The sequence below is a fragment of the Grampus griseus genome (genome assembly GCF_964374135.1).
Source record: "Grampus griseus genome assembly, chromosome: 7".
Classification (NCBI taxonomy): Eukaryota; Metazoa; Chordata; class Mammalia; order Artiodactyla; family Delphinidae; genus Grampus; species Grampus griseus.
In genome coordinates this window covers 60,471,995-60,495,878 of record NC_139001.1, presented here as the reverse complement: position 1 = coordinate 60,495,878, position 23,884 = coordinate 60,471,995, and the positions used below count along the sequence as shown (strand labels likewise).

General features: G+C 39.7%; 1 protein-coding gene across 2 annotated transcripts in view; it reads right to left on the bottom strand.

The window, feature by feature from the left end:
• Positions 1-5,582: 5,582 nt before the first annotated feature.
• SLC25A12 (solute carrier family 25 member 12) overlaps positions 5,583-23,884 on the bottom strand; it is a 90,515-nt gene continuing 72,213 nt past the window's right edge. For both annotated transcript variants that reach the window (XM_082658985.1, XM_082658986.1), the window contains 5 exons: positions 12,418-12,558; positions 10,445-10,583; positions 7,729-7,887; positions 7,529-7,619; positions 5,583-6,225 (listed from right to left, as the gene is read on the bottom strand). In XM_082658985.1, the coding sequence (XP_082515111.1) occupies positions 6,027-6,225; positions 7,529-7,619; positions 7,729-7,887; positions 10,445-10,583; positions 12,418-12,558 (729 nt within the window). In that variant the 3' untranslated portion in view covers positions 5,583-6,026. The remainder of the gene's footprint in view (positions 6,226-7,528; positions 7,620-7,728; positions 7,888-10,444; positions 10,584-12,417; positions 12,559-23,884) is intronic.

Genomic DNA, 23,884 nt, shown 5'->3' with positions numbered 1-23,884 from the left:
TATACCATGTTCTTGGATTGGAAGAATCAACATTGTGAAAATGACTATACTACCCAAAGCAATCTATAGATTCAATGCAATCCCTATCAAACTACCAATGGCATTTTTCACAGAACTAGAACAGAAAATGTCACAATTTGTATGGAAACAGAAAAGAGCCCGAATGGCCAAAGCAATCTTGAGAAAGAAAGATGGAGCTGGAGGAATCAGGCTCCCTGACTTCAGACTATATTACAAAGCTACAGTAATCAAGACAGTATTGTACTGGCACAAAAACAGAAATATATATCAATGGAACAGGATAGAAAGCCCAGAGATAAACCCACGCACATATGGTCACCTTATTTTTGATAGAGGAGGCAAGAATATACAATGGAGAAAAGACAGCCTCTTCACTAAGTGGTGCTGGGAAAACTGGACAACTACATGTAAAAGAATGACATTAGAACACTTCCTAACATCATATACAAAAAGAAACTCAAAATGGATTAAAAACCTAAATGTAAGGCCAGACACTATAAAACTCTTAGAGGAAAACATAGGCAGAACACTCTATAACATACATCACAGCAAGATCCTTTTTGACCCATCTCCTAGAAAAATGGAAATAAAAGCAAAAATATACAAATGGGACCTAATGAAATTTAAAAGCTTTTGCACAGCAAACGAAACCATAAACAAGATGAAAAGATAACCCTCAGAATGTGAGAAAATATTTGGAAACTGAGCAACTGACAGAGGATTAATTTCCAAAATATACAAGCAGCTCATGCAGCTCAATATCAAAAAAACAAACAACCCAATCCAAAAATGGGCAGAAGACCTAAATAGACATTCCTCCGAAGAAGACATACAGATTGCCAAGAAACACGTGAAAGGTTGCTCAACATCACCAATCATTAGAGAAATGCAAATCAAAACCACAATGAGGTATCACCTCACACCAGTCAGAATGGCCATCATCAAAAAACCTACAAAGAATAAATGCTGGAGAGGGTGTGGAGAAAAGGAAACCCTCTTGCACTGTTGGTGGGAATGTAAATTGATACGGCCACTAAGGAGGACAGTATGAAGTAGTTTTTAAAAACTAAAAACAGAACTACCATGTGACCCAGCAATCCCACTACTGGGCATATATCCTGAAAAAAACCACAATTCAAAAGGAGATATGTACCACAATGTTCATGGCAGCACTATTTACAATAGCCAGGACATGGAAGCATCCTAAGTGTCCATTGACAGATGAATGGATAAAGAAGATGTGGCACATGTATACAATGGAATATTACTCGGCCATAAAAAGAAACGAAATTGAGTTATTTTTAATGAGGTGGATGGACCTAGAGTCTGTCATACAGAGTGAAGTGAGAAAGAGAAAAACAAATATCATATGCTAACACATATATATGGAATCTAAAAAACCAGAAAGGTTCTAATAAACCTAGGGGCAGGACAGGAATAAAGACGCAGACGTAGAGAATGGAGTTGAGGACATGGGGAGAGGGGAAGGGTAAGCTAGGACAAAGTGAGAGAGTAGCATTGACATATATACACTACCAAATGTAAAATAGATAGCTAGGGGGAAGCAGCTGCATAGCACAGGGAGATCAGCTCGGTGTTTTGTGACCCCCTAGAGGGGTGGAATAGAGAGGGTGGGAGAGAGGTGCAAGAGGGAGGGGACATGGGGATATATATATACGCATAGCTGATTCACTTTCTTATACAGCAGAAACTAACACACCATTGTAAAGCAATTATACTCCAATAAAGATGTTTAAAAAAAAAAACATTAAAAAGACTTAAATAGGTTTTCCCTGGTGGCGCAGTGGTTGAGAGTCCGCCTGTCGATGCAGGGGACACGGGTTCGTGCCCCGGTTTGGGAAGATCCCACATGCCACGTAGCGGCTGGGCCTGTGAGCCATGGCCACTGAGCCTGCGCGTCTGGAGCCTGTGCTCCGCAACGGGAGAGGCCACAACAGTGAGAGGCCCACGTACCTCAAAAAAAAAAAAAAAAAAAAAAGACATTAAAAAGACTTAAATAAGTGATACAACATGTTCATGGATTAGAAGGTCCAATAATAATAACATTAATTCTCTCCAAATGCCCTGCAGAATCATGGCAACTCCAATCAAAATCTCAATGTGTTTGGTTTGTTTTTTTAGTTTTGGGGAGGAAATTGACAAGCTGTTTTTAAAATGGATATGGAAGAACAAAGAACCAAGAAGAGCCACGAGCTCTTGAAGAACAAGGTGAAAGGACTTGCTATACCATATATCAAAACTTTTTTAAAAGATATAGTAATGAAGAGAGTGTATACAGCACAGAAGACCAATAAAACAAAATTAAAAGTCCAGAAATAAATCTTTGCATATATCAATGCTTAATATATAACAGAGAAAGCACTTCAAAGCAGTAAGAAAAGGAAGGTTTTTTTCAACCAATGGTGCTGGGACAACAGACTAACCATATAAAGAAGCAAAAAATAATAATAATAAATTACCTCATACCACATGCCAAAGACAGTTCCAAGTAGGATGAAACTTCTGTGAGAGAGGCAAAACTAATAAAGCATTTAAGAAGAAAATATCAGCCATATTCATAACCTGGAGAGAGAAAAAAATTTAAGTGAAATATAAACCATGCTACCCATAAGGGAAAACTGATGTATTTGAACATACTAAAATTAACATGTTAATCAAAACATTGTGAAAAGACAAGCCACAAACTGGGAAAAGATTTTGTAACACCACTCATAAAGGAATAGTATCCCGAACATATAAAGAACCCCCTGCCAATTATTAAGAAAAATGGACAAAACCTGAACACACATTTCACTCACCAAAGATGAAATCCAAATAGCCAATAAACTTATAGGCATTCTCACATGCTATGAGGTGGAAAGTAAATTAGTAAAGTCTTTTTGAAGAACAATGTGGCAATATATATGAACATATAAAAGGTGTCAGCCTCATCTGATATAAGGAAAATGCTAATTAAAATCACAAGATAACATTATACACGCGACAGATTGGTAAAACTTAAAGAGCCAATACACTCTTGAAGGAATGTAAATCAGTACGGGCACCTCTGGGAAATAGTTTGGCATGATCTAGCTAAGTTGAATCTTATAAACCTTGTGCCTCTGTGGTTCTGCTCTTAGGTATATATCCTTTTAAAAATGCATACTCCAAAACACACATACAAAACATCCAGAGCCTGTAATATACCCAAACTGGAAACCACCCAGATGTCCAGAGTAAAATGGCAAAATAAGTTGTAATATATTCATACAATGGAATAAGCAAATCATAGCTTATATAGCAATTTATAGGGATGAATCATAATGTTTAGAAAAGGAAGCAAAAGTATACAGTATAATTTGATTCACATAAATTTCAAAAACAGGAACTAAACTGTGTTTAGGAATGTGTACGTGGGTGGTAAAACTATAAAGGAAAGCAAAGAAATGAAGAGCAGGGATGGTGTTAAGGACGACAGCAGGGATTATGATGGGAGGATCCTGCGGGGGAACTTCTAAAGTATTAGAAATGTTCTTTCTTGACCTGGGTAGTTACATGGGTGTTCACTTTATGACTGTCTGTTTAAAAAATATCTATGTGTGTGTCTGTGTATACATATACACATAGATGTTTCATGTATTTTCTGTATATCGCACCATAGTAATCAGATACACAGATAGTAAATATGGAAAGACATTTGACCTCACTAGTAATTAGTAAAATGAAAACTAAAACACCTATCACGATTTGCCTAAAACGTAAAAGACTGACAATATCCATTTTTGCTGCAGTTGCAAAGAAATAGGCATTCTGCATATGCTGTCAGAAGGAAAGTAAATTAGTAAAGCCTTTTTGAAGAACAATGTGACAATATATATAAAAATGTAAAACCCATTATCTTGTGAAGTACCAATTCCAATTTGAAATATCCATCCTAATGAAATACTAGCACATGTACTCAAAATACGTGTACAAAGATGTTTACTGTTCACTGCAGCATTGCTTGCAATAGTGAAAAAATGAATAAATGTCAATAAGAGAGTTTTTGTGAAAAGTATCATAACCCATACACTGGAATACTATGCAGCTGTTAAAAATTAATCTTTGTGAACTGACCTGGAAAGATCTTAAAGACTTCAAGAGAACAAAAGCAAGTCACAGAACAACACATACATAGCATAATCCTGTTATTAAAATATAAATATGTACACATATTTATATACATACATATGTATGAAAAACAGACCACAAATTTATACTCTAACCTGTTAGCAGTGATTACCTCTGGGGCAGGGAGGGTAAAGGGAGAAGCAGGGTAAAGAGGGTACTTTCACATCTCTCTCTCTCTCTTTCTATATATATATATGTGTGTGTATATATATATATATATATTTTTTTTTTTTTTTGGTCCTGAAACTTTTGCAAGGACATATCCGTGGACTACTTGCTTACTTTTAACCGGTGGTAATAGCAAAACAACTGTATTGCTATTTATTCCATTCCAGTGAGAACAGCTGAATACATTTGGAAATAACTTGCTTTCGAAGCGAATTCTTTTGTTCCTGGAGGGCCTCGAGAGAGCCTATAGTGTGCTACAGGGCTGTCAGCCATCAGCTGATGAACCACGTGTAGGATATTAAGTGACTTGGTCCAGCTCCAGGCTCACCCCTTGAAAATATTTGCATACATTCTCATGCCGGCTCATTGGCAATAGCAATAATGTTTTCCCAAAGCACTTTGCTAAAGTAAATAAATTCTGATGCTATACATCAAATCACAACCAGAGCAAAGTGTTGATGTGGCTGTCAAGATGCATGTTTAGATCTAAATTAGCAATCACACCCTTGGTGAGTGACTTTTGGAATAAGTTTGTATTTGGATTCATAATGAAGAGCCTAGACCCCACCAAATTATGAGATACAGCTTTTCTCTTTCTTCTGCACTCCTCTCACTCCACCACAGCCCTTTCCAAATCAAATGATTTCCTATAAAAGTGGGAAAGAGGGAAACCTGATCATTAGTTATTGGGAATCGGTAGTGAATCAAAATAAAAAGTACTATCGGTACCTTTATGAAGGAAAATCCAACTCCATGCATATATTTTGGTGTGCATTTTATTTTTGATTGGAATCATATCCATATGAAGGAAAATTGCCAAAGTATTCTTTACTCTTTTGAAAGCTAGGCCCTTGCCTTGCTGTGTCAGAGGAAGGCAAAACGAAGCCAGTAATGCTGGAGACATCCCTGTTTCCATATGCACACTGGCAGGAGAGGAGCTGTCTAGGAAATGCCTTTTGATTGATGAACAGAGGAGAATCTATACACACGTGAAATATAAATAGAAACCTATCAGTACACACACACGTCATTAACCTGGTCCTCCGGCATCCACTGGCATGCATCTGTTCCAAAGGGTCTCTTCTTCAATGGTCTCAGCACTTTGTCTCATTATGCCTCTTATCAGCAAATACCTTTTTATTCCAGAAGGGAAAACAAGCTAGGAATTAAATACATCCAATACTGAATGCTTTATTTCCGTAAGTCACCAATAAGAGAATGAATTTAATTTTAATACATTTATTTTCGTGTAATTCTTCATAAAGCGCTTTCAAAACATTCTGTACATTTCAAGCCACTCAGAACTGCATTACATTCTATAAATGTGATTTGTCGGGATGAGGTGCCAAGATGTCTCTGTACAAAGATGTACAATATGTACAGTCACTAGAAGTGCAAGCTGTGCGAAGCAGTCTAGGACAGTAACTCATGCCAAGGCTTAGAAAACGTTTCAACACATAAAACTAAAGGTTCAAACTGCGTTGTATTTTTTTTTTTCCTGGGCAAATGATTAGTTTATAAACAAATATATGTATATGTCATATAGAAAGAATAGTTTGACCCCTCAGCTCAGTCAGCACCATGCAGCTGACTGGATGCGTTACGGGGCTGCTCTCCTAGGCCTCTCTCTCTAGGGCGCCATTTTGCCACACTCGAGGGTTGTCTCATCACTGAGCTGCCGCCGCCACCTTTGGCTGAGCCACAGCAACACTAGGAGGTTTAAATTTGGGGAGATAAAGGCCAAACTTGTTTTCGATGCCAGCAAAAGTGGCTGTGGCGAGTCTGTATCCGCCGATGTGGTCGGGATTGGCAGGAGGAAGGTCTGCGATGCGCGACTTAGGTGTTGGTTCTGAGCCAGAGGGTTTGCTGTTGATAGGGAAAGCCAATGGTTAGTGGGCTCGAGACTGATAAAGATGGAAAACTACTGAACACTTTCAATCTGACCCACGTGCCTCAAAGAAGAGTGTCTGTCCAATGAGTTCCTTGTCATTTATGCTGCATTAGTCATTATTTATAGCTACTTTGAAAGCAACACATTCACATATTTGATTAAGAGAAATGGCTTCAATTTCATATACATATACAGATCCACAGAAAAGAGACCAGAAAAAATACACTCAAATATCACCACTCTGGGAAGTAGGAATACGGATGATTTTCTCTTTTCTCTTTTTGTTTTCCCAATTTTTTTACACTAAGCATAAATTAATCATAGAAAATTTACATCTTTCTTTTATTTTGACATAATTTTAAAAGCTAACTTTTAAGGTAAGAGACTCACGAAGGTTATTACTAAAATTACTTAAAGAGAAATAGATATAATTCTTACTTCTCCAGGATGTAAAAGTATAGAAAAGCCTGGAATTGTGAGACTGCTGTTCTTACTTTCTTTGTGTTAAGTCCCTCTACTTTTTGGTTCAACAGCTAATTCCCTACTTGGCTTCTGAGCAGGAAAGGGGTTCACAGGTTTATGAGGAAAAGACTCAGATACAGAATTTGATCTTCTGCTGAAAAGCTGGTAATTGCTTCCTTTGGGTAAAACCTTCGCCAGCAAATTCAAGTGATTCCTCTTGTCCACAGCACAAGCTTCAAGTACTAAGCTTCAAAAGGCCCAGTTTCTGGCCTAAATGTCACCAGTGATTTTGTCCATGGGCATAACCTCTCTTTGAATTTTTTTTTTTTTTTTGCAGTAAATCAGTTCTAAGAATGTCTATACCTATCTAAGAATAAATTATGGTGAATCATGAAATCTTGGGGGTGTGAAAGGGCTTCACTGAGTCTTAGAAAGTTTACAAAAGTGTAACTAATACAAATTTATATTACTTCTGGAGAAAAGGCCATATATAATAAAATCCAAATAAGGAGCTAAATCCATGAAGCTCAGTATCTGCCTACACGTAGAAGACAGTTCTTCACGTTACATTTTAATTTGCTGCCTCCCTAAACTTTCCCCAAGTAACTGCTTAATACTTGTATGATGTCACCCTGCCAAGGTCTTACTCCTCCGACACTGAAGCTTCTCAAGTCCACTGTCTGTTTTAAATGTGTTGGTCCTGCAGGATCCTCTGTCCTGTCAGTTTCTGTTCCAAAGCTGCCTTAGTAGGCTGAACAAAGACCTGTTTGGGGTTTTGGTGCTTTCTTTATAAGGGAGTTGAAAAGCTGCACTTACAGGCCTCCAAAATCAATGTAAAACCACCGCTGGAGAAGTTCATAGGTGACCAAAGTAACACCAAACTGGGGAGAGGATCGAAACACTCGAGCTGAAAGAGAAAGACTGGGGCAGTTAGCAGCAGGATGACTACGGCAAAGACAACCAGTAATGGGACCAGGACCCCAATGCCAGCCTTTCCACATGGCCCCAGCCCCTACCTGCGGTCCCTTTCCAAAATGCAGAGGGCCCTTCTTCCCGGAGTATCTTCCTGAAACAGTCGATGACACCACTGTAGGTCGTTTGGCCAGCGCGGGCGGCCACCTGCAGTCTTGTCTTGATGACATCAGCAGGGGTCACCAGAGAAGCGGCAGGCACACCTTTCGGGAGAAAGGCACATTTAATTCATCCAAAGTGCCTTAACAAAGGAGAGACATACTGCTAAAACTAACAATACAATTAGCAGCTTTAACTAGAAGCTTCTTAAATAGATACCTGGGTGCTAATGGAAAAAGGATCTATAAGCCTATTAGCTGCTTCAATGGGGTCAGGGCAAAGCTCTTTTTTTTCTTTCTGAATTAGGAAAATCACTCTATATTGCATGATCCCGAAGAACTGTGAGAGGAAAAAAATGCAGCAACATGACTAGGACAATCCCCAAGTGTTCTTTAGGTTTCAATTATTTTACCTCCTTTCTTTTCTTAAATAAGATACAGTATTCATATATAATAGAAAAAATGAGGATAATGCCAATTTAATGAGCTGCTAAATATATCTGATACCAAGCTGTAGTGTTTTTTGCTGATTCCTGTCACCTTACTGTGCAAGGTGAATATCAACACTCATATATCCACTCACCCGTTTGAGGGGCTAACTTGAGAGCTGACTGTGCCCCTTTCAGACGTGCTTACATGACAGAAGTCATTACAACTGAAGCAGAGGAGGCCAGGCAGGCAGTTAAGGAACGTAAGGGAACTGATCATGAAAAGGCCTTGTCATCCGTCCCCTGTGCCCCAGCTCCCTGGGGCCATGTTAAGATTCAGCAGCAGCAGGACACACGAGATGGATTTCACAACCACACCTTTCACTTATAAAACAAAACAGGGAACAAAGGAGCAAGATAATCTTCCTCAGGGGGAAGAAATTCAATTTGGCCTGAATATCACCGAATGGTCACTAGGCAGATGGGGCCGTGACTCTGGGGGGGGGGGGGTTCTGTTAGAGACGAGCCCAACATCCCCCCGCAGAGCCCTCTACATTGTTCAGACAGAACTAGGTAAACTGCCGCCTTTGGAATGTTCTGAATTCTGAATGTTCTCAGTGCCTGCCAGCAAAGCTTTACAGGTAAAAATTAGAACAATTCATCTCTCATTCTGAAAACTGACATCGAATGTCTGTGGGCAAGAAGCTGGTGCTGACAGTTCCATGAAAATGTTTACTTGGTTCCGTCACCCACTGGCAAAACGCCTGTCCATGATAAGACTGTTCTTTGCTGCTGCCTGGACAGCAGAGAGAAAAGACTGGGGGGAAGATTTGCTGGCCCTCACTTAAAATGGGGAGGCTTTGGTGAACACCCAAAAGGAACTGGATGAACACTCGGTGCCAAGACTGAGCAGGCAGCTTTACTGGCTTTCAAATTATAACTGCAAGTGACTGTCCCAAATAAGAGCTCAAGGCTCCCTGGGAGAGTTTCTTGATCATCACAAGTCATTCCCTATCATTGTGGATGAGAAGAGTAACATGCCCACCCGACACCCCTGGAAGCAAGGGCTCCTGCCACACACCACACTCCAGGGAGTGCTCGGGCTATCCTGCTGTGCTTAGCCAGCAAACCAGAGGAGAAGGTGCCCAGTGAGCCACACAGCAGTGCCAGGAGCCAAGTGGTAAGAGCCACCCTAAGCACCTGGGGACAGCCCTGGGTTTGTGCTCATTCACCTTGCCCGTTTCTCTCCCTGACCAGCTGTAACGGGGAGCACACATGCGCCCTTTCCTTCTTCTGTCACATCTGAGGGCTGGTGCAACAAAGGACGCCTGGTCCTCCCTTTCTATCCCGAGTCAGCTCCCTCACAGCTCAAGAGGAAGGCTGGAGCATGAGATCAGGAGGAAGTGTCTTAGTACCTTCCTGCACTTGTTGGGCTCCTCTTTCAGATGGAATCTCTTCTGTGCTTAAATCCGGTATCTTAGACCAGATGAGGATTTTCATTCGTTCCGTTAACATTTACTGAGCTCCTATTATTACTATGTTGGCCACGTAGGGAAGGCAAGGATGAACAGAATGAAACCCCTGCCCTCAAGGAGCTTCCAGTCCAGTACAGGGGGTAAAACTTATGCAAACAACCATTAATACAAGACAAAAAGTGTTAAGCGACAGAGAAGAGACGCCAACGGAGTGCAAGGTGTGTGCTGGGGAAGTACGGCTCACTTTGGTCTGATGAGGACGATGGCAGAAGGAACAGGAACAGCTTCCTGAAGCAAACTCGATTTTGAGCCAAATCGTGTTGATTCCAATATACAGAATTAGAAAGTGAGAGCATGCTTAGACCTGTGCGTCAGGATGAGGTACAACAAAGCAACTGGTTTGATGAAGAATTTTTCCACCTTAATGCTTAGCTGGCTGCACCCAAGGTTTCAGGGGTAGAGGAGGCTAAGGAACACGTTACTGATGAAAGCCCAATTGAGATGGGCAGAGCTAATTTGGCTCTAAGTTGCTAAGCTGCATTAAGCTGTTTATCCACATTATGCAAATGAAATTAACTCTCATCAGAATTACAGCACACCTCGCAAAGGAGAAAAAGGGATCATATTTAAACTAAGTCAGATACAAACAATAACCTTTCCAGAAATAAAGGGGGAAAGCACATACAGATTCTGTACTTCTTAAAGAGAATGTAGGGGGAGGCGGGGACTCTTTTGGTTTAAAAAAAATATTGTAGTTACCTGCCATGGCTCCAGCTGTAAGGAGATATATACCTCCCACGTGTCCGTGTTCATCAGCCAGAAGTAGTTTGCAGTGAGCATAAACAGGAAAATAGATTGCAGAGAAGGGAATGTCTCGGAGGAAGCACGCTTTGGCACCCTGTCACACAGTGAGGAAACAGTGCAAAACAGTTGTGTAAACAAGGTGTGAATGCCCACCAGGGATCCAGGGTGACAAGCCTGAGATGTCCCTCAAACAGCTTTGGGACTGATGTGGAAGGGAAATGGGAGAACCAGCCGGGCACAGGGAAGTAGAGAGACACGGCTCAAAGTTTGAGAAACACTGGTGGACCCAGGAGTCCTAGAGTTAGTTAACTGGGTAATGATGGTATTCTGACAACTAAGCATTTTCTGGCATTTCCAGTATAGATTCAGATTTTAAGGTTAATAAAAATTCAATGCTCAAATCTCTAGGCTGCTTGTTCTGTTTGGCTTTGGTGAGTGCCAGGGGGAGGGCGTGTGGGTGGGAACAGACTTAGAAACCCAATATTAATAGCTTGATTTCAAAGCAACCAGCAAAGGCAGCCCCCAAAACTAACAAATTACCAATTCAACCCACCTCAGCTTTGAGTCCCTGAAGTACCAGGTAAGAAGCTATGAACAGGAGCAGTGGAAAAGGAAAGTGACTATTTTAGGGAAGGGGAAAAAGAAACCACCAATCTTCCCTCCTCATTCCCCATGTCCTAAATAGCAGAGGACGGGGGAAACCCAGACAAAATATTTTAGCAGGAAATTTCCCTGGGAGTAGAAATCCAGCCAGGTACAGCTTGTCTCAGTGACTGAGGTCGCAATGAACACCTTCCTCAACCCCACTATTCTTCTCCCCAGGCTTTAGCTAGCCAGGCAAAAACTCCGTCTTTGGTACTTGTTTCCCCGATGGCTCTGTTTTTAAAAGACAAACTCAAACATTAAAAAAAAAAAATTCCTGGGACTCTCTGAAAGATGATACAGAGAGAAACAACTTTAATCAAATCAGCTCTCAAAGGGAATTCCAAAAAGGATGGAAGCTGGGGGCAGAGGGGAGGGAATATGTACAAAACTCTCTCAGGATAGGCATCATTGGTTTACTGGTCTCCTAAGAGCCTTGTAGCTGTGTGATTCTAATCTAGAGAATTTCTAATTTCCAATTTGTAGCTACAGAAGCCAATTTACACATTTCTACTGTGATGGATCTATAAATAAATCAGATGCTGTGGAAACACAGTTGTCTATAAAAGCTAAATTTACGTATACCCCCTTTATACCAGGCAAAAGAATAGAAAGAAATATTCTTCCTTGTTTAAGAAAAATAATAGCTTCTGCTCCATTACATCTGATGTGTAATGATGGGAGTAAGTACACCTGTGGGGAAGGAATCTGTTGACTGGCGTTTTGCTAAAGTACAGTACACCCTGGTTTGGTTTGGTTTTGTGTTTTTAAATGGAATTCATTATTGACAAATCCCACCACTTAACTTCTTAAAGACCTGAATCCTACCAAACTCTACTACTGTTTCACTGTGGTCAAATATTAAGACAAAGAGAAGCTCCTACTGGGAAGATAACAATAGAGATAACTCAGACTCAAAATAAACGTAAGACTATTTTGAAGTCCTAAACCAGCCCCAAAAGAACACCAAAGAAACTTCCCAAACCCACCATCAAATAAAAGGCTGTGAGCCTGCAGCCAGCTGGTCTGCAGGGCTGGCCTCCCTGCTGGCAGCTTCATAAAGGCCTGAAGATGACAACAGGAGAGCGTGTTTGTATATCCCAATGCCTCTAATAGAAGTGTCCTGGTTTTTCCTTTTTGTTTGATTTTCTACTCCAGGGACCACCCTGCTGGACAAGATTCCTTTTCCATTTGGCGGGGGAGAAGTTCTGGTTCCACATTTTTTCACATTTCTATTGAGTACATTGCAACCTCTCTACTGAGATAACCCAAGGGAATCTACTCACCTTATACAGACCAAAGAGTCCCAGGTCCCGGAGCACATTCAGGGCACTGACCCTGGGTCCTGTGGTGATCTCTCCAGCTACCTGCAGGCGAATCTTGACTATCTCCAGAGGGTTAGTAAAGATGACCTGAGAGCCACCAGCCTGCAGGCAAGAAAGGAGAGATAGAGCAGATTTCCAAATCAGCCCCACCGGAAGTACAGGCAAGAAAAATCCGGAGATGCCTCCACATTGTACCACTTTACGCTTCCCTCTTCACGGGGGAATGAGAGTCTGATGCTTTGGCCTATGCTGGAGGGGCTCACAGGGATGGCCCGAAACTCTGTCTCAAGCTTTGTTTCTATTTGAAATGTCAAGAGTGTTTCCCAGAGCAGTCTTTCCAGGGTTAACCCAGCCATATGCAAAATGGCAAAACTAATAAACTCATTTGGAAAACAAAAGTGAAGCCAGATGTGGCAGCACGAGAGCCAATGAAAGGGAAAAGATGGTAGAAGATTGACTGGTATCTTTTACCATGCTGGAGCTAAAATTCGGATCTACAACAGTTTCTTTCCTCTTCTTAGCAAGCATTCTCCTTAGCTCAACCACCTGCTTCTGCTTCACTGGATTGCAGGGCAATTAACACAGAGGTGTTTCTGCCCCACAGAGGTGGCTTAAGTCAAAGGGGAAAGTCTCCTCTAGTTCAAATTCTAAAATGTACTATCCTGAACAAAACTCTGAGACAGATCTACAACTACACCCACACAAAAGAAGATAATTTGGAAGGACAATTGCAGTATCATTTCAAGACCAAACCAGAAACACTGTTCAAAGACAGAGCTGGAAAATGGAACATCTAGTTACCATGAAAACGAGGGGGCAAATCAAAGCCACACTCCACACTCTCTAGTGGTGGGTGACTGACAGAGATATTTGAATTTGGCTAATGAAAGTGTATTTGCACCTGAAATCTGTTAACTAGTGGTGGGGGGGGAAATGTTTAACAAAACTGCTACCAACTCCTTTTTTGGTTTCTGTGAGAAAGAAAAAAAGTGTTTATGTGTATGTGTGTACATATGGATATATAAAAATAAATAAAAATTTAAAAATATATATATACATCTCCATTCATGAAGTGAAAAAAATCTCATTTCCACATCTTCATCTCAAGTGTAGCTGTTTACATTATATAATCAGAACCACATTCGTATAATCATAATACATTATATAATCATAACTTCACTGTAATAGCATGTCACATGTGAAACAGGAAACGGGTACCTCACTGGTGATTCTAATTCCACAGGTATGGGTGGACTACAAACAACACCCATAGAACTCACAAGCAGGGGCTTCCCTGGTGGCGGAGTGGTTAAGAATCCACCTGCCAATGCAGGGGACACGGGTTCGAGCCCTGGTCCAGGAAGATCCTACATGCCGCGGAGCAACTGAGCCCGTGCGCCACAACTACTGAGTCTGCGCTCTAGAGCCCACGAGCCACAACTACTGAGCCTGCGTGCCACAACTACTAAAGCCCGTGCGCCTAAAGCTCGTGCTCCGCAACAAGAGAAACCACCGCAATGAGAAGCCTGTGCACCACAACGAAGAGCAGCCCGTGCTCACCGCAACTAGAGGAAGCCCGTGTGTGGCAATGAAAACCCAACACAGCCAAAAATAAATAAAATAAATTTATAAAAATTAAAACAATGGGGCTTCCCTGGTGGCGCAGTGGTTGAGACTCCGCCTGCTGATTCAGGGGACGTGGGTTCGTGCCCTGGTCCGGGAAGATCCCACATACCGCAGAGCGGCTGGGCCCGTGAGCCATGGCCGCTGAGCCTGTGCATCCGGCGCCTGTGCTCCGCAACGGGAGAGGCCACAACAGTGAGGGGCCCGCATACCGCCAAAAAAAAAAAAAAAAAAAAGTAAAAATTAAAATAAGTTATAAAACAAAAAATACTCACCAGCAACATTCAATGCCACCTCAGTACTCTACCTTCACCCACACTCCCGTTCATTTTTTCTAAAACCCACAGCCCTCCCAGACCTTTTCCAAGGGGGAGCAACAAGTCCCAGCCCATTCTCCTAACTGGCCAGGGGCTATAAACCAACTAAATACTCTTGTTCCAATCCTGATCCCTTATTCCTATCAACATCCACAACTGCCAACAGTGACACAAGATTCCTTTCCTCTTTGTGAGACGCTTACTGTCTTGGATTCCTCAGGGCCCTAATCCTCTTTTTGTCCACCAAGCACAGAGGGTGCAGCAATTTGCTGTCTCTCTGTGGACTTCCTGCGACTCCCAACTCTACACAATCCAGACCACTGGCACACAGGCCCCTGAATGACAACTGACCCAATTTTACATGTTGGTTTGCCTGTGTTTCTCTCTCTTTTAATCTAGGGCACTGCGGGCAGGAGGAAGTATTTCAATGTTTCAATCGAAGCAAACAATACTTTCAAAAGGATTGCTGGGTGAAAAATTATGTCAAAATGATAATCCAAGTAATTGCTCCCCGTAGCTAGCATTAAAGACCAAACCAATCGAAAAAGTTTACTACTTCCCTGAAATCTCTTGTTTAAATAATTGTTGCAAAGGCTATCTTTGGGGAAATGCGCTTTATGTTCTAAACTAAAGCAGATTAAATTAAAAAAAGAACCAATTTTTATTATAATCCCCCAAATTTGCCACCACCAGATGATGTCAACCCCTTGGCGCTACTCATTAAACATGGACGTTATGTTTAAATAAATACAAGGTTCTTTCATGTTTTTAACCATTAGTAAATTATAACATCCTGCAGAGCAGGAATACTCCAACTAGCGCTCCCCCCCGCCACAGCTCCCTCCTCCTCGCTCTCTCACAGACCCTTCTGGAAATAACTGCCAGGTTACTGAGGTTTGTATTTCTTTAACAACTCTTCAAATTTCTTTCCACGGGTACATGTAATAGGCTTTCAATTAGAACAGTACACAACTAAAAGAAGGACACACAAACACATTAACCACTGCACGCTTTGAAGATCTGTTACCCAGCACATATACTAAGTCCCAGCAACGCACTGGAAACAACCACAAAACTAAACATATATATATATATATGAAATATGACAAATGAGTGTGTAAACAATGAAACAATGACACTATGATCAAGGCACACACCGTGAGTTTGTTTCACACCTATGTACGTACTCTACTATGACTGAAGGAGAAAATTTCTACCAATTTCATAGTCTGTATATGCTTTAAAAATTAATAATCATTTTTAAGAACTTTATGATAGACCTGGGAATATGTAGACAAATATTATTCCAGATGAAATGGAACAAGACCCCATGGGGCACTCCTAGGTAAAAATCCTTTCTGGGTCCCCCGTTTCTAGTTTGTAGGAAATAGGCTTCATTCAGCCTCCTTGACCTTCCCTTAGTTCCAAAGGGCAGATTCAAACAGTCGCTTTTCAGGGAAGGGAGGGAACCCAGAAACAAAGCAGGAGCAATCAAGAAACAATACTGCAGCCATGGGGCGGGGTCCTGGTGCCTCCTCAAGGAATATACGTAACAAAATACCTTTGAGTTCTTCTGCAGGAACTAAGGCCCCTACCCAGGTGGAGGACAGTAACTTCAGGTTGAGCACAGGATTCCTGGAACACTGCCTGGTTATCTCACCACCAACCAATCAGAAGAAAGGTACACAGTGGAAGATAAGGAAGACTCTGACCTCCCCCCCCCAAATGATTCACCCTTTAAAAACTTTCACGGTTGAGCAGAATCTTTGAAGTTGGTTTTTGGACACGAGTCCGCCTTCTGCCCAGACTGCCGGGCTCCTAAAGCAAACTTTCCTTTTCCAACCAACACTTGCCTCTCAAGTACTGGCTTTCAAGAGGTGAGCAGCTGAACCTGACTTCAGTAATACAGAAACACTGAGTAATAAAGATTGCTATCTAATTTGTCTAAAACTTTGGATATTTTATAACACTTGAAGGAAAACATACAAGGCAAATACAGATTGTCCTTTTTTTTTTTTTTTTTTTTTTGTGGTGTGTGGGCCTCCGTTGCGGAGCACAGGCTCCAGACGTGCAGGCTCAGCGGCCGTTGCTCATGGGCCCAGCCGCTCCGTGGCATGTGGGATCTTCCTGGACCGGGGCACGAACCCGTGTCCCCTAAATCAGCAGGCGGACTCTCAACCACTGTGCCACCAGGGAAGCCCCTCAGATTGTCCTTTTTTAAACGCTGAGGTTAACCACTCTCATACATATTAAACTGGGAACAGGGGGCAGGGGGAATAAGATTTGCAATTAATTCAATCACTTTGATAAGAAATGTAGTGACAAAGAATGAGGATTATGATGTTATCACATCCTTAACTTTTTCCCCTCTGAGAAACAAACACCAGGAAAATATCATTTTTCCTCTATATTAAGATGCTACTGATTATTAAGTGATATCATGAATTTAATAACAGCTTTCCACAGGGAAAAAACACTACTTACAGTAAATATAATCACTTAATATACAGAATTTCAGAGATGTTAAATTGTGAAATAAAAATATAATTTTCAATTTAAAAAGTATCTGTAGTTTTACAAATATGCTAACGTTTGCTATTTTAAAAAGCAATAAAATTAAACAGAAAAAAAATTTTAAATGCCCATAAGTAAACAGTGAAGTAGAAATAATTATATGCTCTTAATAAGGCAATAAGATTAGGTAATAAATCATGCCAAGTGACATAAACAGAATGTAAAGTATTAGGTACCCATTGGTTACAAATATATCAAAATTTACCTAAGTTTATCAAAACCAGAATAGCTTTAGAGATGAAAACATTGGTTGCTCCCCTGGAAGGAGAAATAAATAGCTAGGAGAAAGAATTTGCAAAGCATATGCTGTTATATCTTTTAAATTCTGAATCATATGAATGTATTAACTATTCAAAAACAAAAAACAAACCCCCCACGAGCACCACAAATAACAAACAGAACTGGCCTTAGAAACAATGGCTCTTTTTACAGACTAGGTCCTCTCTCTCATATTCTTCCCCATGGTAAACTTGGTAATTCATACACTTTAAATGAATTTTTAAAAACTAGTTAGCACTTGTTATCTGTGGATCCAAAACTTTTAAAAGGCTTACCAACATACACATATATGAACATCAAAAAAATCTAACCAATTAAAGCTAGTGATCTGAAATAACAGACACCAAGATAAATAAAATTTCAGGTTAAAGCATGATGATACGCAACTATAACATAAATATATATGGACGTTTAATGTGTGTGCATATGTATGTGTGTTCATGTAAGTATGCAAGCATAAAGTTAAGACCACACTGGTTCCTGGGGATGGGAGTGGGAGAAACTATTTCCAAACAGCTCTTTAAAGAGATGTGCAAGCTCAGCTTGCCAAGAAAGACATGGCTTAGGGAGCTGGCTAGCTACCAATTGTGGCTCCCAGGATTAGTAAATGCTCCAACTAACAAGTGGACCTCTTGCTGCACCTATACGGGCATGGGTATGGGTGTGTGTGTGTGTGCCCATGTGCACATATAGGCCAAAGACAGAAGAGTAGAAAGATTCCAGGTTTGGAAGGTTGTTGACCTATATGGTCCTTAACTTTGTAACTTTAGATAGGTCATAACCTTTCCATTCCTTGGTTTCCTAATATGACAACAGAGATTCCAACAACCTCACAGAGTTCTTGTGCACTAACCTAAGGTGAGAGTGCTACGCAGATTGAAAACACCTGCAGCATAATGGGGTTACATCAGTCCTTTGTTGAGCAATAAATACATTTTGAGTTTTATGACTTATCCATTCAGAAGTATCTACTCCCTGAAAGAGGTAATGTGATCAGTCAGGTAAGTGCTCTGGCTAAGTTTAACAACATAAAAACCAGAGAGATGATTAGAAAATACATGTAGGTCAGTCCCTTTAGACTTTTGAACTTCCTGCTTTGCTGACTCAGAAAGACATTAAATTTTTTCCCACTTAGGTTTATGAATGTGTCTAAAAAACTCTATATCATCTTTTTCTTTTATAAAACCAACACAGAGACTATTAAGATAATTAATAGGCAAGTCACAGCCTGGGAAAAATATTCATAACACATACACCTGACAAAGGACTGTATCCATGATTTATAAAGAACTCCTACAAATCAATAACAAAATACGAATAACCTAATAAAAATAGGCAGAAGACTGGAACAGATACTTCACTGAAAAAGATGTAAAAAGCCAATAAACACATGAAAGGATGCTCAATATCTTTAGTCATCAGGGAAATGCAAATTAAAACCACAGCAAGACATCACTTCACACCAAGCAGAATGACTAAAACAAAAAGACTAAAAATATCAAACATTGTTGAGGATGTGGAGTAACTGGAATATTTGTACACTGCTGAGGAGACTGTAAAATGGTCCACCCACTTCGAAGAACCAACAGGCAGTTTCTTTTAAACTGAACATACATCTACCCTTGTCTACTCTTAGTCACCCAAGAAAACTGAAAACATATGTTGACAAAAATATTTGTACAAGAATGTTTATAACAACCTTATTTATAATAGATAAAAACTGGAAACAACCCAAATGTCCATCAATAGAAGAATGGACAAGCAAATTGTAGCTAATTCATACCATGGAATAATACTCAGTAAAATCAAAAACAAACAAAAAACCCAATACTGATACCCACACAATAACAAGGATGACTCTTGAAAACACTCTGTTAAGCAAAAGAGGCCAACCATAAAAGAATGCATTTCGTGCGAGTTGTTGATATGAAATCCAAGAAGGAACAAAACTGTTGACAGAAATCAGAATGGTGGCTGTCTGGGGGAGGGGAGGAATGACTGACTGGAAAGAGGCATGAATTAATTTTCTGCAGTGAAATGTTCTTTATCTCACTCTTGAGTGGTGATTTCATGGATGTATACAATTATTAAAACTCATTAAGCTGACAGCTAAGTTTTTTTAATACATTAATTATACCTAAATAACATATATGTGTATATATATTCAGATATATGCTAAATTTCTATGATATATATCTATGTAATATTTTTAAAAAAGAAAGAAAAGCCACTACAAAGTTGAATGGTCTCATCTAGATTTACTTTGACACATGGAGAAGGCCTTGATTTGATTCCCTAAGACAGCATCATAGAACAAAAGGAGTTGGTCTTTTCTTTAAAATCAAAATATTTGGGTGTACATGAAAACTGCAGCATATATTAGCTGTGTGATTTGGGGTGAGAGTTAGCCTGTCTGACCTTCTGTTTCTCATCTACCCATTTTATAGGAGGTGGTAATAGTGCATGTTAAGGTAATTGGAAAAATTCTAAGTTGACAACGAAGTATTGATATTATTCCTGCACACAACAGATACCATAATTAAACACTCAATTTTATATATATATATATATATATTTATTTAATAAATTTATTTATTTTCATTTATTATCTTTGGCTGTGTTGGGTCTTCGTTGCTACCCGTGGGCTTTCTCTAGTTGCGGCAAGCAGGGGCTACTCTTCGTTACGGTGCACGGGCTTCTCATGGCGGTGGCTTCTCTTGTTGCGGAGCACGGGCTCTAGAGCACAGGGGTTTCAGTAGATGCAGCTCATGGGCTCTAGAGCACAGGCTCAGTAGTTGTGGCGCACGGGCTTAGTTGCTCCACAGCATGTGGGATCTTCCTGGACCAGGACTCAAACCTGTGTCCCCTGCATTGGCAGGTGGATTCTTAACCACTGCGCCACTAGGCAAGCCCTAAACACTCAATTATATTTATGTCTGATATGGACATGTAATATATGTATGTGTAACATATATGTATACATTTATACATATATAAAGGGAGACTTTCTAAGAGAAAAATGAAAACATATGGCCTGACAAGAACGGCTTACCTGTGAGAACAATGAGAAAAATTATTTGAAACCTACTGTTACACATACATTACTCATAAGCATCCATAACAGATATTTACTGAGTAACTGTATCCATATGCATACGCTCTCATCTCATCCCCACCTAAAGAAGCGTGGAGAGATTTAATCTAAAGTTCGAGTTATAGATACAACAACAACAAAAAAATGTATCACATCTAAATCATAAATTCTGAACTATTAAGTCTTTTCTGAGAAGATTTTAATATAGATATAAAATACGTTTGGTTAATGTTCCCAATGAAGATTTAAAATTTGAAAACGCACACTCTGTTTATAATTCTGTTCCCAAAGGTTATATCTATTTCCAAAGTGAGAAGCTCCACTGTGATTTTCTGCTGCCCTTAGAAAGTGAGAGCTGCTTGCATTTCTAATCAGGAAGTCAGAGCCAACAAAACTTCCATCTGGTTTAAAAAAGAATGTGCATCATATGGTCACCTTATCTATGATAAAGGAGGAAAGAATATACAATGGAGAAAAGACAGCCTCTTCAGTAAGTGGTGCCGGGAAAACTGGACAGCTACATGTAAAAGAATGAAATTAGAACATTTCCTAACACCATACACAAAAATAAACTCAAAATGGATTAGAGACCTAAATGTAAGGCCAGACACTATCAAACTCTTAGAGGAAAACATAGGCAGAACACTCTATGAAATAAATCACAGCAAGATCCTTTTTGACCCACCTCCTAGAGAAATGGAAATAAAAACAAAAATAAACAAATGGGACCTAATGAAACTTCAAAGCTTTTGCACAGCAAAGGAAACCATAAATGAGACGAAAAGACAACCCTCAGAATGGGAGAAAATATTTGCAAACCAAGCAACTGACAAAGGATTAATCTCCAAAATTTACAAGCAGCTCACGCAGCTCAATATCAAAAAAACAAACAACCCAATCCAAAAATGGGCAGAAGACCTAAATAGACATTCCTCCAAAAAAGACATACAGGTTGCCAACAAACGCGTGAAAGGTTGCTCAACATCACTAATCATTAGAGAAATGCAAATCAAAACCACAATGAGGTATCACCTCACACCAGTCAGAATGGCCATCATCAAAAAATCTACAAACAATAAATGCTGGAGACGGTGTGGAGAAAAGGGAACCCTCTTGCACTGCTGGTGGGAATGTAAATTGATACAGCCACTATGGAGAACAGTAGGAAGGTTCCTTAGAAAACTAAAAATAGAACTACTATATGACCCAGCAATCCCACTACTGGGTATATATCCTGAGAAAACCATAATTCAAAAAGAGACATGTACCACAATGTTCATTGCAGCACTATTGAACAATAGCCAGGACATGGAAGCATCCTAAGTGTCCATCGACAGAAGAATGGATAAGGAAGATGTGGCACATATATACAATGGAATATTACTCGGCCATAAAAAGAAACGAAATTGAGTTATTTGTAGTGAGGTGGATGGACCTAGAGTCTGTCGTACAGAGTGAAGTTAAGTCAGAAAGAGAAAAACAAATAACGTATGCTAACACATATATATGGAATCTAAAAAAAAAGGTTCTGAAGAACGTAGAGGCAGGACAGGAATAAAGACGCAGATGCAGAAAATGAACTTGAGGACACAGGGAGGGGGAAGGGTAAACTGGGACAAAGTGAGAGAGTAGCACTGACATATATACACTACCAAATGTAAAACAGATAGCTAGTGGGAAGCAGCTGCATAGCACAGGCAGATCAGCTCAGTGTTTTGTGACCACCTAGAGGGGTGGGATAGGGAGAGTGGGAGGGAGACGCAAGAGGGAGGGGATTTGGGGATATATATATACGTATAGCTGATTCACTTTGTTATACAGCAGAAACTAACACAACATTGTAAAGCAACTATACTCCAATAAAGATGTTAAAAAATATATATAATGTGCGTGCATGCCTGTGTGTGTGTGTGTGTGTGTGTGTGTGTTTATGTCTGTACATGCACAAAAGCACGTCTATAAAAGCATTAGGAGGAAATATACCGAAATGTTGACAATGAAAAATAAAACTTTCATTTGGTAATATCTCTGCTCAAAGCAAAACACCAGAAAAAATTAAGGTTAAAAATTTGTGTGAAAGATCAAAGACCTAAATGTAAGATCTAAAACTATAAAACCCTCAGAAGAAAATAGAGGTATAAATCTTCATGATCTTGGATTAGGCAATGACTTCTTAAATAAGACACAAAAAGCACAAGCAACAAGAGAAAATATAGATAAGTTGGACTTCATTAAAATCAAAGTCCAGTTCTTCAAAGGACACAGTCAAGAAAGTGAAAAATATTTGCAAATCATGTATCTGGTAGGGTACACTAAATATATACAGAACTCTTGTGTGTATACAGAATTCCCTAAATACACATAGAACTCTTACAATTCAATAATAAAAAACGAACAACCCAGCTAAAACATGGGCAAATATTCTGAATAGATTGTTCTCCAAAGATAAACAAATGCCAGTACATTCATGAAAAGATGCTCAACACTGTCAGTCATTAGATCACAGTAGATACCATTTCATACCACTAGGATGGCTATAACGAAAAGACAGATAATAATAAGTATTGGCAAGAATGTGGAGAAATCAGAACCCCCATACATTGCTGGTAGGATTGTAAAATGGTGCAGCCACTTTGGAAAACAATCTGGCAGTTCCTCAAAATACTAGTTAGGGTTACCATAGGACCCACCAATTCCACTCCTAGGTATAAACACAAGAGAAATGAAAACATATGTCCACAAAACTTCTTACATGAATGTTCATAGCAGCATTATTCATAATAGCCAAAAGGTGGAAACAACCCACGTGTTCAACAACTGATGAATGGGTAAAAAAAATGTGGTATTATCGGTATAATGAAATATTATTCAGCAATAAAAAAGGTCTGAAATACTGATACATACTACAACATGAATAAACCTTGAAACGTTACACTAAGTGAAAGAAGCCAGACACAAAAGGCCATATATTGTTTGATTCCATTTATATGAAATGTCCAGAAATGGTGAATCTATAAGGACAGAAAGTTTACGAGTAGTAGCCTAAGACTTGATGGGGAGAGGGCGGGAAAATTGGAAGGCAATAGCTAAAGGGTACTAGGTTTCTTATGGGGATGAGAATGTTCTAAAATTGACTATGGTGATAGTTGCACAGCTCTGTGAATATACTCAAAACTGCTGAATTGTACACTTTAAGTGTGGGGAATTGTATGATATGTGAACTCTATCTCAATAAAGCTGTTATTTTAAAATTTTTTCCTGAAACATAGCAAGCATTCGATGAATGAGAGAATGAATGAAAGACTGAACGAATGGAAACATAAACCAAGTATGAAAGAATATAGATTAGAGACAGAAGTGGTTTGAATCTCAATTTTTCCATTTACTAAGTGCTTGATTTCACTGAGCTTTTAGTTTCTTCGACTCTAGCTGGGAATAATGAGATAATGCCTATAAAGTGTTCAGTCCAGTGCAAGAGGCTCAAGAAACGGTAGCTATTATTACAATGAATTATAATCATAAGCACGTATTTTCTTTGGTG